Source organism: Hyperolius riggenbachi, chromosome 4, assembly GCF_040937935.1.
Source record: "Hyperolius riggenbachi isolate aHypRig1 chromosome 4, aHypRig1.pri, whole genome shotgun sequence".
NCBI classification, from domain to species: Eukaryota; Metazoa; Chordata; class Amphibia; order Anura; family Hyperoliidae; genus Hyperolius; species Hyperolius riggenbachi.
The window spans coordinates 454,829,448-454,844,283 of NC_090649.1; the positions used below are offsets into that span (position 1 = coordinate 454,829,448).

The following is a 14,836-nucleotide window of genomic DNA, read 5'->3' on the forward strand; positions in this document are numbered from 1 at the left end:
TTCGACCCAGTGACAAGGGGGGAAATGTGGTCTTGTGGACAAAGGATGCGTATTTTGCTGAAGCTGACAGACAATTATCGGACGTAAACACCTATACAAAATTGAGATCCAATCCATTTGATAGGATCGTGATGGGTGTTAACCAGTTGGTGGACGATGCAGGGGAAGGAGGGATTTTGAGTTCTGAGGAAAAGGAGTATTTGAGAGTAACTACCTACTCCGTTCCCCTCTTGTACCTCATTCCCAAGGTCCATAAGAACTTGAATAACCCACCAGGGCGTCCCATTGTTAGCGCCATTAATGGTCCCACTGAACGTCTGGGAAAATGGATTGATGCCAAAATCCGGGGTATAGTGTCCTCTCTGCCCTCATTTGTTCTTGACACTCGGGATGTTCTGAGGAATCTGGAGGGAGTTAGGGTTGAGACGGGTGACATCTTAGTGGGGATTGACGTGGAGAGCCTCTACACGTCAATTCCCCACGAGATGGGTTTGGCTGCCCTGGAGTTCTTTCTGCATGACGCTTATCCAGATCTCTCTGCCCATAATGACTTTATTTGTCAGGCCATGCGATTTATATTGGAGCACAATTGTTTTCTTTTTGGCAGCTCCCACTATAGACAGGTGCGCGGCACGTCGATGGGCGCGGCGTGCGCGCCTGCCTATGCCTGTTTACATCTAGGCCTGTGGGAGCGCCAGGATGTTTATGTCATGGAGATGTTTGAACAATACGTACGGGTTTGGCTCAGGTATATGGATGATGTGCTGGTGGTGTGGAGTGGAGGTGAAGAAAGGTTGGAATGGTTTATTGATGCATTAAACAAAAATGCGAGAAACATCAACCTTACGTACACATGTAGTCCCTCGGGTATTTCCTTCTTGGACCTGTGGATTTGGATGGAGGGGGAAAGCCTGGTTACCAGGACCTTCCGGAAGCCAACAGCAGGTAATACCCTCCTCCACGCCACCAGCCATCATCCACGTAGCCTCAAAAATGGTATACCTACCGGTCAATTCTTGCGCATCCGTCGCAATTGTTCGCGGGACCTAGATTTTGGGGTAGAAGCCAGAGCCTTATATGAGCGTTTTCGTGATAGGGGATACAGCCATGACACATTGTGCTCCAGTGTTGATAGGGCCACACATACCCCCCGCCAGAGTCTTCTGAGGGAGGGTATTGGGGACAGGAGAGGTACCTCAGATGTCATTCGATTTATTAGCCCCTTTAACAGTCATTGGCAAAAAATCCGGGAAATTCTCACTAGGCATTGGGGGGTCCTGCAAACTGATCCAGAGGTGTCAAAAATAGTGGGTGAAAGACCCTTGATGGTGGCCCGTCGGGCACCAAATTTACGTGACACCCTGGTTCATTCTCAGGTGACTGCAAAAGTTGCTCGCACCTGGCTAGGAAGTAGGGCCCCTAACGGTATGTTTAGGTGTGGAGGATGCTCGGTGTGCGCGCATGTTGATGTGACAAAAACCTTCTTTAATTCTACAGGGGATAGAGAGTGGGAAATCAGGAGCTTCATAAATTGCAGATCTGAGTGGGTGGTATATCAACTTACTTGCCCGTGTAAAAAGATTTATGTAGGCATGACCACGAAAGCGTTAAAAAAACGCATTGGACAACATCTAAGTGATATCAGATGTGGTAAACAGAAAAATGGGGAATTTAGGAGCACTATAGCAGAGCATTTTGGGACAGTACATAGGAGTGACCCTCTTGGCCTTAAATTTAGGGGTATTTACAAATTGCCCGATAAGGGAAGAGGAGGAGACAGAGAGAGGATGCTGTTACAGAAGGAGAGTCGCTGGATCTACACCCTAAATGCACTTGAACCTGCTGGTCTGAACAATGATCTGGACTTTGCACCTTACCTTTGAAATTTTGCCTAGCAGCAATCTGTTTTGATGGGCCAAATAATTAATATCTGGTACCGGACATCCTGAACTTTGATCTAGTGGTTGGAAGAATCTGGTTCCCCCCCTTTTGCCTCTGTTGTGGGGCAGGATCTGTCCCTGTCTCCCTATAGTGCATGCTGTGTCTTTGTGTGCAGCTTCCGTGATGCTGAGGCTTGCAGTCGGAAGAGGAGGCGATGGAGGAGGAGGGACCGGCGTTGATACGCAAATAAAGGAGGAAGTGACACAATGTGACCAGCTACATCCAGTTGAAGTCCGTAGGAGGCGGACGCAACGCGTAGGTGGGCGGGGTTTCTAACCCGCAATTGTAATCTGGAGCCTCCGGAGTGTCTCGTGCTGGGAAACAGTATTGGATTTTGCTGGCAACTTTGGGTACCTGTGGCCGGATGCCTCTCCTCGCGGATTGAGGCCCGGCGAAAATATACAGCTTCCACTGTGCGCACAGTATACTCTTTGGTCTACACTGGGAGGAAGAGTGGTGAGTCCCGCTGGTGCGGGTGAAGAGACTACACACTTGCCTTGTGTTAGTGCCATTGATTTATGCCATATTGTCTCTGCTAGCAGGAAGTTGACTCTTTACAGACGGCTTGCATCCCCGCATTGCTCCCCCCTTCCCGCAGGGCAGCTTATCTGTTGTGGTACCGGTACCCCTGTGTGGTTGGAAGTTTGTATGTGGGGGTGTGCCTGTCAGTTTGTACGTGGAGCGCTCCAGTGCTTTTAATTGGTTTTATGTTCATCCTATTGCGTATTATTCACAAATAAAGGGTTTTCTAATTTTCCTACCTGCAGAGTGATGGCACATAATTTTTGCTTATAGGTATATTGTTTTGTTGTGCCGTTATTCCTGCTGTGCAGTATACAGGTCCACTGCGTGGTTGAGTACGTGCAGTTACTGTTTTTTATATATTAACCACTTCACAACTGAGGGGTTTTACCCCTGGAGCACCAGAGCAATTTTCGCCTTTCAGCGCTCCTTCCATTCATTCGTCTATAATTTTATCATTACTTATCGCAATGAAATGAACTATATCTTGTTTTTTTCGCCACCAATTAGGCTTTCTTTAGGTGGGACATTATACCAAGAATTATTTTATTCTAAATGTGTTTTAATGGGAAAATAGGAAAACATTTGGAAAAAAAAAATCATTATTTTTCAGTTTTCTGCCATTACAGTTTTTAAATAATGCATGCTACTGTAATTAAAATCCATGTAACTTATTTGCCCATTTGGTTATTACAACGTTTAACCACTTTACCCCCGGCGGTACGAATTTCTCCGTCCCTTTTTTCCCTCCTAAAAAACCAGGGACGGAGAAATCCGTACCTTCCGCGCTCCCGCCGCTGTCCGCGCTACCGCCGCTCGTGCGCGCGCACCCGCCGCTCGTGCACGCCGCCGCCCGCTTGCCCGGAAATCAATGAACGGGAAAATCCATTCCTGTTCATTGATCTAAGCCTCCGCAATGATCTGCTGCTTCTTTCAGAAACAGCGCGATCATTGTGAGTCTCCCAGCCTCCTACTGCTTCCTGTAAGCGTCCTTCCGGTCGCTTACAGGTCGCATGTAAACATACTCACTGTGGCCATCTTGTGTCCAAATAGTAAACTACACCCTAATGCATTTTACACATACAAATAAATTGTTTTACATAATAAATTAACTCATTACCTCCCACACTCCCCAATTTTATTTTTTTTTGTAATTTTTAAAAAAAAATATATATATACAATAAAAAAAAAACATAAATAGTTACCTTAGGGACTGAACTTTTTAAATATTTATGTCAAGAGGGTATAACACTGTTACTTTATAAACTACGGGCTTGTAATTAGGGATGGACGCAAAACTGAAAAAAATGCACCTTTATTTCCAAATAAAATATTGGGGCCAAACATTGTGATAGGGACATAATTTAAACGGTTTTATAATCGGGAATAATGGGCAAATAAATTTCATGGGTTTTAATTACAGTAGCATGCATTATTTAAAAACTATAATGGCCGAAAACTGAAAATAATAATTTTTTCCCACATTTTTTCCTATTTTCCCCATTAAAACACATTTAGAATAAAATAATTCTTGGCATAATGTCCCACCTAAAGAAAGCCTAATTGGTGGCGGAAAAAACAAGATATAGTTCATTTCATTGCGATAAGTAATAATAAAGTTTTAGACGAATGAATGGACGGAGCGCTGAAAGGTGAAAATTGCTCTGGTGGTCAGGGGGTAAAACCCCTCAGTGGTGAAGTGGTTAAATTATGTCCCTATCACAATGTTTGGCGCCAATATTTTATCTGCATTTTTTTCAGTTTTGCGTCCATCCCTAATTACAAGCCCATAATTTATAAAGTAACAGTGTTATACCCTCTTGATATAAATATTTAAAGAGTTCAGTCCCTAAGGTAACTATTTATGTTTTGTTTTCTTTATTGTAATTTTTTTTTTTATTACAAAAAAAAAATGGTATCACTTGGGGAGTGTGGGAGTTAATGAGTTAATTTATAATGTACAAGAATGTATTTGTATATAAAAAAATATTTTGGGTGTAGTTTTACTTTTTGGCCACAAGATGGCCACAGTACATTTTTGCTAATGCGTCCTGTAAGCATCGGAAGTACGCTTACAGGATGTTCAGGGAGGCTGGGAAACTTTTTTTTCACAATGATCGCGCTGCTTCTCATGGAAGCAGCCGATCATTGCTGGGGGCAGAGATCAACGAACGGGAATGGTTTTTCCCATTCATTGATGCGAGCGGCTGGCGGCGTGCGGGAGCGCGCGCACTTGCGAGTGGGAGTGCAGACAGCGGTGGGGGGTGCTCCAAAGGAGCGTAGATATACTGTACCCGGGCGGCGAAGTTGTTGAAGAGGAACTTTACAGAAAGATAGTAGTAAGAGGGGGGGGGGGGGGGGGCGTAGATAAAGACATTGCCAAGTGAAAAGTAAAAAAAAAAAAAATAGAAGTCAAACCAAGAAATGATTGACACTCGCCTTGTAATTTGTTCATGTTGTTTGATCCACTGTGAGCCTGCAGGTCAGCATCTTTACTGCTGCCAGACATGAAAATAAACAGACACCATCAGCTGCCCTTATCTATAGACAAACCCACTAGCAATGTGACATGCTAAAATGGTGTGTGTGTGTGTGTGTGTGTGTGTGTGTGTGTGTGTGTGTGTGTGTGTGTGTGTGTGTGTGTGTGTGTATGCCAGGGGCGCTTCTAGCCATCTTGGCACTCCAGGCGAGAAAACCTGTGGTGCCCCCCCCCCCCCCCCCCCCCATGGTGCCCCGACACGCTCCCCCATCCTTCCCCTTGTGGTGCCTCCCTATGAAAATAATCGTGATGCGGCTGCGTTTCACTGGAAAATAATCGTAATTCAGCTGCCGCCCTGCTCTGCATGCCACAGACCCCACGGGCTGAGTCCTAGGTTTGAACATTGGTTAGGGCAAAATCTGCATGGAGTTACTATCTTCCCCAGGAATTCATTTAGGCACTTCATATTCCCCAACATCCCTAAAACACACTAACAAGTCAACTGGTTTCCCCCAAAACAATCCTATATTGAGAATATTAGACTTTAACTATGGTGGGATTAGATTGTGAGCTCCTCTGAGGACAGTCAGTGACATGACTATGTACTGTGTAATGTGCTGCAGAAGATGTCACTGCTATATACATTAATAATAATAATAATAATAATATAGTAGGACATTAGACTATGACTATGGCAGGATTAGAGTGTTGGCTCCTCTGAGGACAGTCAGTGACATGGCTATGTACTCTGTAATGTGCTATGGAAGATGTCAGTGCTATATAAATACATAATAATAATATAGTAGGACATTACACTATGACTATGGTAGGATTAGAGTGTGAGCTCCTCTGAGGACAGTCTGTGACATGACTATGTACTCTGTAAAGTGCTGCAGAAGATGTCAGTGCTATATAAATACATAATAATAATAATAATAATAATAATAATATGGTAGGACATTACACTATGACTATTGTAGGATTAGAGTGTGAGCTCCTCTGAGGACAGTCAGTGGCATGACTATGTACTCTCTGATGTGCTGCAGAAGATATCAGTGCCATATATAAATATACAGTATAATAATAATATGGTAGGACATTAGACTATGACTATGGTAGGATTAGATTGTGAGATCCCCTGAGGACAGTCAGGGGCAGGACTGTGTACTCTGTAATGTGCTGCAGAAGAAGTCAGTGCTATATAAATACATAATAATAATATGGTAGGACATTAACTATGACTATGGTAGGATTAGACTGTAAGCTCCTCTGAGCACAGTCAGTGACATGACTATGTACTCTGTAATGTGCTGCAGAAGATGTCACTGCTATATAAATACATAATATGGTAGGACATTAGACTATGGCTATGGTAGGATTACACTGTGAGCTCCTCTGAGGACAGTCAGTGACATGACTATGTACTCTGTAATGTGCTGCAGAAGATGTCACTGCTATATAAATACATAATATGGTAGGACATTAGACTATGGCTATGGTAGGATTACACTGTGAGCTCCTCTGAGGACAGTCAGTGACATGACTATGTACTCTGTAATGTGCTGCAGAAGATGTCACTGCTATATAAATACATAATATGGTAGGACATTAGACTATGGCTATGGTAGGATTACACTGTGAGCTCCTCTGAGGACAGTCAGTGACATAACTATGTACTCTGTAATGTGCTGCAGAAGATGTCACTGCTATATAAATACATAATATGGTAGGACATTAGACTATGGCTATGGTAGGATTACACTGTGAGCTCCTCTGAGGACAGTCAGTGACATGACTATGTACTCTGTAATGTGCTGCAGAAGATGTCACTGCTATATAAATACATAATATGGTAGGACATTAGACTATGGCTATGGTAGGATTACACTGTGAGCTCCTCTGAGGACAGTCAGTGACATGACTATGTACTCTGTAATGTGCTGCAGAAGATGTCACTGCTATATAAATACATAATATGGTAGGACATTAGACTATGGCTATGGTAGGATTACACTGTGAGCTCCTCTGAGGACAGTCAGTGACATGACTATGTACTCTGTAATGTGCTGCAGAAGATGTCACTGCTATATAAATACATAATATGGTAGGACATTAGACTATGGCAGGATTAGATTGTGAGCTCCTCTGAGGACACTCAGTGACATGACTATGTACTCTGTAAAGTGCTGCAGGAGATGTCAGTGCTATAAAAAAAAACTTCATTATCACTTGTATATGAACAATTGTACATTATTGTACCTTTGTAAGAACCTTATAAACCACTGGGAGATCTACAATTACCAGCATTTCTTTGTGAAGATGAACTATAATTCCATACATGACACATACATAATCACAGTAGGACATGCTGATACCTGTAGTTCCCCAGTGTGCACTGCAGTCTATGATTTGGTCAAAGAATAGGCAGCCTGATCAGCATCTTATACAGCAAGTCACTCTATTCACATCCTGATGACCTTTTGTGTGCTCAATCAGTGACTAAAGCTTTTCATGTAGCTAGTAGTCCTGCTATTCACACGGTACCTTATCAGTCTGGAAGCCATCACATTTAGGTGATAGGGTCTGGTGAGGAAATACAAATGTCCCTAGTGCTGCAAAGTCAGTGCCCAGTAACGTAACTGTCTGGGGATTGATTTTCTCTAGCTGGAGCTCTGCACTCCTGGCATGTCTTGCATGGCTTGTTATTACCTCCTCCAAGGCTCCAACAGACATGCTCTTCTGCTGTGTTTACTTTTCCTCTTTGGCACAGGGAGGGGCGGGAGCCTCCAGCAGTCACACAGACACTCTAGATCTAGAGATAACACTAACATTAGGGAATGCCATACAAAGTGTTGTAGACAAAAGGTTTGTAGATTCCTTATTTGAGGCTGAGCAGCAAAGACTTTCGTTAGAACTTTTTATCTCCGTTCCCTAATTTTTCAGTCTCTAAGGACAGGAAAAATAAACTTTTTCTTCCCTCAAAGCGCCTGCCATAAAGCCTGCCATAAATCTGGCGCTCTAGGCAATTAGCTGGTCAGCTGGTCTCTAGGAGAGCCTCTGGTGTATGCAATGAGGTTCACTGACAGGAAACTGTCATGGCAATGGAATAACATTGTGGGAGGAGTTTTACCTCAATATCAGCCACAAAGACAATCTATTTGAGAAAGGATAAAGATTTCTCTTGAGAAAGGGAGTATCAGCTACTAATGGGGATGAAGTTAATTTTTGCATTAAAATTCCTCTTTAAAGGAATCCCGAGGAATAACCAGGACGAATATATGAAAACAAAGCCGATAGCGTACAGGAAAAGAACATATGCCACACGGGAGTAAATTTTGGCTCAACATTCCTAGATAGTACAGGGGTAGTGGTGAGTATTGCCACATACATATAATGCTGAAATAGCAATAGGTCTTCGAATGTTTTAATTTCATCTTTTTTATTAATAAAAATATACAGTCCATTCGATTTTATTATATGTATGTGACAAAACTCACCACTACCCCTGTACTATCTAGGAATTTTGAGCCAAAATTGACTCCCGTGTGAATTACCAGGACGACCACCTGAGGATCGAGGCAGCCCGGGAGAGCGGCGAGGGAGCCCATGGCCTGAAGGGTGCTGGAGAATGCCCCAGGTACGTATAAATGCTTGCTTTTATTAGTCTCAGGTACAATTTAATGGTGTGTATGTGGATGGGCATGATGATACTGAGAGATCATGGCGATATCGTCTTTCTGCTGTTCTTAGTTAACCAAGAAAAGAAGACGAGGCGAGGCCTGAGATCCCAGGACAAGTCCATGGCGTGGTTCTCTAACAGTGAGGAGTAGATCTGGCTGCAGAAGGTGGACTTCATCTTCCCAGATATTTCTAGCAGTTCCATTTTAAACCACTTGAAGTTGAAAGTTGAAATAATTGATTGTACATTGCATACTGTAGAAGCCATGTACATGAGGTAATAAAGTTCTTGACATTACATTCTGTCTTCTGACCGTGGCGGGGCTGGTTTGAACTTCCTCAGAAGGACAAGAAAAGCTGGAAAATAAACACCAGTGTTGTAGTCAGTGAGTCACTCATTGCAGCTTGCTCTACAACATTGTAGTTTTATCACAGCTGGAGGGCCAAGGTTCCCTACCGCTGCTCTACAAGCTCAATCACAGGCAGAATTCTTTTTTTTTCCCATTCCTTTACAAATTATTGCTCCATTTCCATTTGCCACCAGTTACATTTTTCCAAAACCTGAATGTAACTTCAAATGTACTTTGCAAGCCTGGCAATCTTACCCTTTGTAGAGCATAGAGTGCTCAAAGCTTACCACCTAGCTGTACAGAACAGGAGTCCTTGTTACTCATTTATAAAACATGGATTAAATCCAGTGATTAGCAGCAGTGTAAAGATGTTTTTCTCCCATGCTGAAACATCACTTGAATTTCTAACTTTAAAATACTTCTGAACTGAGATGGACGTGGGGGCTGACATGTTTATTTCCTTTTAAACAATGCAGATTGCGTGGTTGTCCTGCTGATCCTCTGCTTCTAATACTTTTAGCCATAGACCCTGAACAAGCATGCAGATAATATGTCTGGAATCTGCATACTTGTTTCAGGTGGGTGATTCAGACACTACTGAAAGGGAACCTTAACTGAGAGGGATCTGAATGTTTCCTTTTAAACAATACCAGTTGCCTGGCAGCCCTGCTGATCCCTTTAGCTGCATTAGTAAGTGGATCACAAGCCTGAAACAAGCATGCAGCTAATCCAGTCTGACTTCAGTCAGAGCACCTGATCTGCATGCTTGTTCAGGGGCTGTGGCTGAAAGTATTAGAGACACAGGATCAGCAGGAGAGTCAGGCAACTGGTATTATTTTAAAAGGAAAAAGCCATATCCTTCTCAGTTTAGGTTCCCTTGAAGACAAAGAGATCAGCAGGGCTGCCAGGCAACTGGTATTGTTTCACATTAAATAAATATGGCAGCCTCCATATTCCTCTCACTTTAGGTGTACTTTAAAGCATGTGAAAAAATGTGGGTCATCCTTTTTATAGATAGATGGTCACTGCTGCCTTACATTGGCCTGCTTTTGCATTGCTTAGTGGGAACAGTTAGCAGAATATATGTCCTTTTTATAAACATATAAGATGTTTATTTCTGAAATCCTTATATTTGTTTCTATCATCTACTTGACAGCAGGCTAACACTTTAAAGTAACATTGTATAAGGAACACTGTGAAAAGCTGTATTTTACACGTTCTGTACAATAAAACAATGAGATGAAATAAGGCTTGCTGTTAGAGGTGGTAAATAGTATGCCAATTATTAACCACTTGAGGACCCACCCTTTACCCCCCCTTAAGGACCAGCGCTGTTTGTTTGGATCTGTGCTGGGTGGGCTCTGCAGCCCCCAGCACAGATCCGCGGCCACACAGAGCGATCAGATCGCCCCCCTTTTTTCCCCCCTATGGGGATGATGTGCAGGGGGGGTCTGATCGCTCCTACTTGCAGGCATTTTGCGGGGGGGGCACCTCAAAGCCCCCCCCCCCGCGGCGACATTCTCCCCCCTCCCTCTCCTACCTGCTCCCCCGGGAGATCTGGGCTGCACAGGACGCTATCCGTCCTGTGCAGCCAGTGACAGGCTGTCTTCTGTCACATGGCGGCGATCCCCGGCCGCTGATTGGCCGGGGATCGCCGATCTGCCTTACGGCGCTGCTGCGCAGCAGCGCCGTACAAATGTAAACAAAGCGGATTATTTCCGCTTGTGTTTACATTTAGCTTGCGAGCCGCCATCGGCGGCCCGCAGGCTATTCACGGAGCCCCCCGCCGTGATTTGACAGGAAGCAGCCGCTCGCACGAGCGGCTGCTTCCTGATTAATCAGCCTGCAGCTGGCGACGCAGTACTGCGTCGCTGGTCCTGCAGCTGCCACTTTGCCGACGCATGGTATAAGCGTGCGGTCGGCAAGTGGTTAAAGAGAACCTGAAGCTGGTATTTTAAATCTTAAGAGGACACATAGGCATGTTCTGTACACAACCTGCTTGTCGCTAGCCTTCTATTTACCTGCAGGCTGTCATTTATTCTGCGCTCCCCGGACTTTGTCCCCGGCGCTGCCCGCTCCAGTGAGCTTCCTCCGTTCGGAAGCTAAGCCGTGACCCAGGAAGTACTGCGCAGGTAATTGCCTATTTGTCTTGGTTATTACAACGTTTTAATTATGTCCCAAGTACAATGTATGGCGACAATATATCATTAGGAAATAAAGGAACATTTTGTCTGTCCTATCAACAATTACAAGACCTTATTTGCTAAAATAACAGTAGTAATAGACCCTTATTACATACATATTAAAAAGCTCAGACATAAGTTAACTATTCATGTTTTCATTATTTTTTAAATGGTTACTTTTTTTTTTTTAAAGGGGGGGGGGGGGGGGTGGATAAGGTTTATATAACTATTAAATTTATTTAACTTTAATTTTACATTTTGGCCACTTGATGGCGCTATACACTATCCTGGAAGATACCGGGAAGTCTGATGTTTTTACAATATTTGTTACTTTACTTTTATGAATGAACATGCCTTGTGATTCAAGGCACTTCGATTGGCTTCCCCTTCACCAATCGTGACACGCAAATCCCTCCATGAACGAGTGGTGGAGAGTGTGCAAGCAGTTCAAACTGGACAAATACAGTGTATGGGTCAAGTTTGAGTACAGTGGTTAAGCAGAATTATGTGCATAAAGTTTCACTGCATGGTGAATGAGCAGAATGCAATACATTACATGCAATGCATTACAGTCTACTCATCATGTGGGATGTAATTTTGCTAAACCCAGTTTATTACATACACCCCATGTGTGGAGCTGTGTGTGCATAACGATCGCCGCCGCTACCCGCCAATTCGCCGAGCACCCCCCCCAGACCCCGTGCTCTGCCTGGCCAATCAGTGCCAGGCAGCGCTGAGGGGTGTATCGGGACTCCCAATGACGGCACGACGTCGGTGACGTCATCCCGCCCTGTCGCCATGGCGACGGGGGAAGCCCTCCAGTGAATCCCGGGATTTCCTGATCGTCTGAGGTGATCGAAGAGGGTAGGGGGATGCCGCTGCACAGCGGCTATCCTGTAGCGAGCCCTAGGCTTGCTACATGATTTTTAAAAAAAAAATCACAAAAAACGCCCACGCTGCCCCCTGGCGGTTTTTAATAGACCGCCAGGGAGGTTAAAGAAGTTTGGTCCTCTTCCCCCCAAGGGCCCCTCCACCATTGTAGGCACTTCTTTCCCATAGATCAGGCAGTGCACCCATCCTATAACCTGTGCGATGCCCAACGGGCATATATTTGCCAGTCCATGATTCTGCCGTGATCAAACAGGGGCTTCTCTGTAAACAATTGGCAGCTGCCATATCACTACCAGCCGCTGAGAGAAGAAAGCAGATGGAGAGTTGGTTGCCATGGAAAACATCACTGTTTTTATAAATCTACACCGCCATATGGTCCGTACCTGTGTGTCCCAGCTGAGTAGGCATAGGTCGGGCAAGGTAAGGCACTTGTCCAAAGGGCTCAGGTCCAGCAGGGATTTTCTCACCCTCTATGGGAAGAACAGACACATTAATCACATAAGAATCAGAAACAATTTTAAGGTGCACCAGATTTATGGCAGATTATATGCTGAAGAAAAAAAAGCATGAAACGTAGGCACTAAGGTTCTTGTGTATTTCGGAATGTTATTCCTACTGTTCTGCTTTTACGATAAGGCTAGGTTCACACTACGCCGGATGCCTTCACAGAGTATCCTGAGCAAGATGTTCATACTCAGCACCGTTGTGCATCCAGTTCACTGCAGCTGCCATAGTCCCCCGTGCTGCTGACGCTGCTGCTGGGTTTGGTGACAAGCATCCCTAGGCTCAGAGGCCCAAGGCTACCAGTGATTACATGAATGGGTTATTCTGCCTAGCAACAGGGAGGATTCTCGATGGTCTACCAATGAACCAATGAGAATCCTCCCTGGGAATATAGAGGATTTGGAGGGGGAAAACAGCCTTGTGATAGCGGACACTGTCCATTCTTATAGACCAGCACTGGTTCCATAAGCATCCACAGCATGCAGGATCCAAAAAATCGTGGGAGAGAGGCTGCTGCACATGGATGTTACACACAGAAGAGGGGGCTGCACATGAAATGGGAGGGGGCTGCTGGCGTGCCTATAAATCGGTCTCCGGGGGATTTGGGCGCAGGGTAAAGCCCATACACAAGTTGTGAATGGATAAAACGCTTATCAGCGGAAAGGCTTGTCCGCTTATCACCCAGGCGGCTGGTTCATACACGCTGTGGCCATAGAGTGGGAATGATGTAATTTGGTTTCCAGCTATTGCTGGCGGCCGAATTACAGAGTTTTTGTAGTAATATGTGCTCTTTTGACGGCACTCAAATTATGCTATAGCCGTAATTCCTATTACTGCCTATGGTGGCGCTGGCTGCGCCCAAATCTCCTTTACTGTTTTTACAGTGCTAACAGTGCTGTACATGGATGTAACACATGGAAAAGGGGGCTGCACGTAGAATGAGAGGGGCTGCTGTACATGGATGCTACACATGGAAGATAGGGCTGCACATGCAATAGGATGGGGCAACTGTACATGGATGTTACATACAGAAGAGGGGCTGCACATAGAATGAGAGGGGGATGCTGTACATGGATGCTACACATTGAAGAGGGGCTGCATGTGGAATGGGAGGGGGGCAGCACATGGAATGAGAGAAGGGCTGATGTACATGGATGTTACACATGGAAGAGGGGGCTGCAAATGGAATGGGAGGAGGGCTGCTGTACATGGATGTTACACATGGAAGAGGGAGCTGCACGTGGAATGGAAATGGGCTGCTGTACATGAATGTTATACATGGAAGAGGGGGCAGTATATATGAAATGGGAAGAGGCTGCAGTACATGGATGTTACATATGGAAGTGGAGGCTGCACGGGGCTGCTGTACATGGATGTAAGACATAGAGGAGGGGGCTGCACATAGAATAGGAGGGGGCTGCTGCACATGGATGTTACACATGGAAGAGGGGGCTGCTGTACATAGATGTTATACATGGAAGAGGTAGCTGCACATAGAATGGGAGGGGGCTGCTGTACACAGTACATGCTCCAAAGTTTGAGTAAAATTTACAGTTTATATGTCCTGATAGAAACAGTATGGCCTAGATTTGTGGAGAGTTACAATTCACGTGACATAACCATTCATGTGGAATAGAAAGAAGTTTGCAGAATCTCACCATTCATTTCATTGACATCCTCTTCCTTATCATCATCTTGTCGCAGGTCACGTGGGGACACCTTCCGGGACAAAGTGCCATCTTTTTGTCTGGATGGTGTCACCAACCATTTTGTAAGATAGACCTCCATAACCGTCTCGCAGAGCAGAGGCAACTTACAGACACGCAGGCCCTCCAGGAGATCGATCACCTGTGTGATACTGCGCAACGCACAGCGGGGAAACAGATCACACGTTACAGCAAGCAGACAGTCCAGGTGTTGAACACGAGTATTATATGCTTCTGCTCTGTGCAGTCAATTATTCATGCAGAGAGATGGAAATTTCTGGACAGTCTGTACTCAATAAAGAGACCAGGCTCCAGGCATGCAGAGAGGAGCGGGGTGGGGCTTACAGTCAGTTTCGGAATTTCAGAACCGAATACAAATTGTAATGGGAAGAAAGTATTTGTATTGTCATTTTATCAAAGCCTATGTCCATCCTTACACCGAAACAATCTCTTCCCCTCTCACCAGTCTTGCCAAGTGAAATACTTTTGTTAACGAGAACCCGAGGCGAAAAGGGTTAAGAAAAGACACACACCTAAGAAGAGGGAAGCCTCTGGGCATAAATGTAAAAAAGGTGCCTTCAA

At 44.7% G+C, this 14,836-nt stretch overlaps 2 protein-coding genes across 5 annotated transcripts in view; one reads left to right on the plus strand and one right to left on the minus strand.

Annotated features, from left to right (window-relative positions):
• SPDYA (speedy/RINGO cell cycle regulator family member A) overlaps window positions 1-8,918 on the plus strand; it is a 47,794-nt gene extending 38,876 nt beyond the window's left edge. For 2 of the 3 annotated variants that reach the window (XM_068232757.1, XM_068232756.1), the window contains exon 7: window positions 8,693-8,918. In XM_068232757.1, coding sequence (XP_068088858.1) covers window positions 8,693-8,772 — 80 coding nt within the window. In that variant the 3' untranslated portion in view covers window positions 8,773-8,918. Of the gene's footprint in view, window positions 1-8,460; window positions 8,580-8,692 lie in introns of all 3 variants that reach the window. The other variant, XR_011019475.1, reaches the window with a different exon arrangement.
• Window positions 8,585-14,836, minus strand: part of TRMT61B (tRNA methyltransferase 61B) — a 30,877-nt gene continuing 24,625 nt past the window's right edge. For both annotated transcript variants that reach the window (XM_068232755.1, XM_068232754.1), the window contains exons 5-7: window positions 14,207-14,406; window positions 12,428-12,514; window positions 8,585-8,977 (exon numbers count right to left, since the gene is read on the minus strand). In XM_068232755.1, coding sequence (XP_068088856.1) covers window positions 8,916-8,977; window positions 12,428-12,514; window positions 14,207-14,406 — 349 coding nt within the window. In that variant the 3' untranslated portion in view covers window positions 8,585-8,915. The remainder of the gene's footprint in view (window positions 8,978-12,427; window positions 12,515-14,206; window positions 14,407-14,836) is intronic.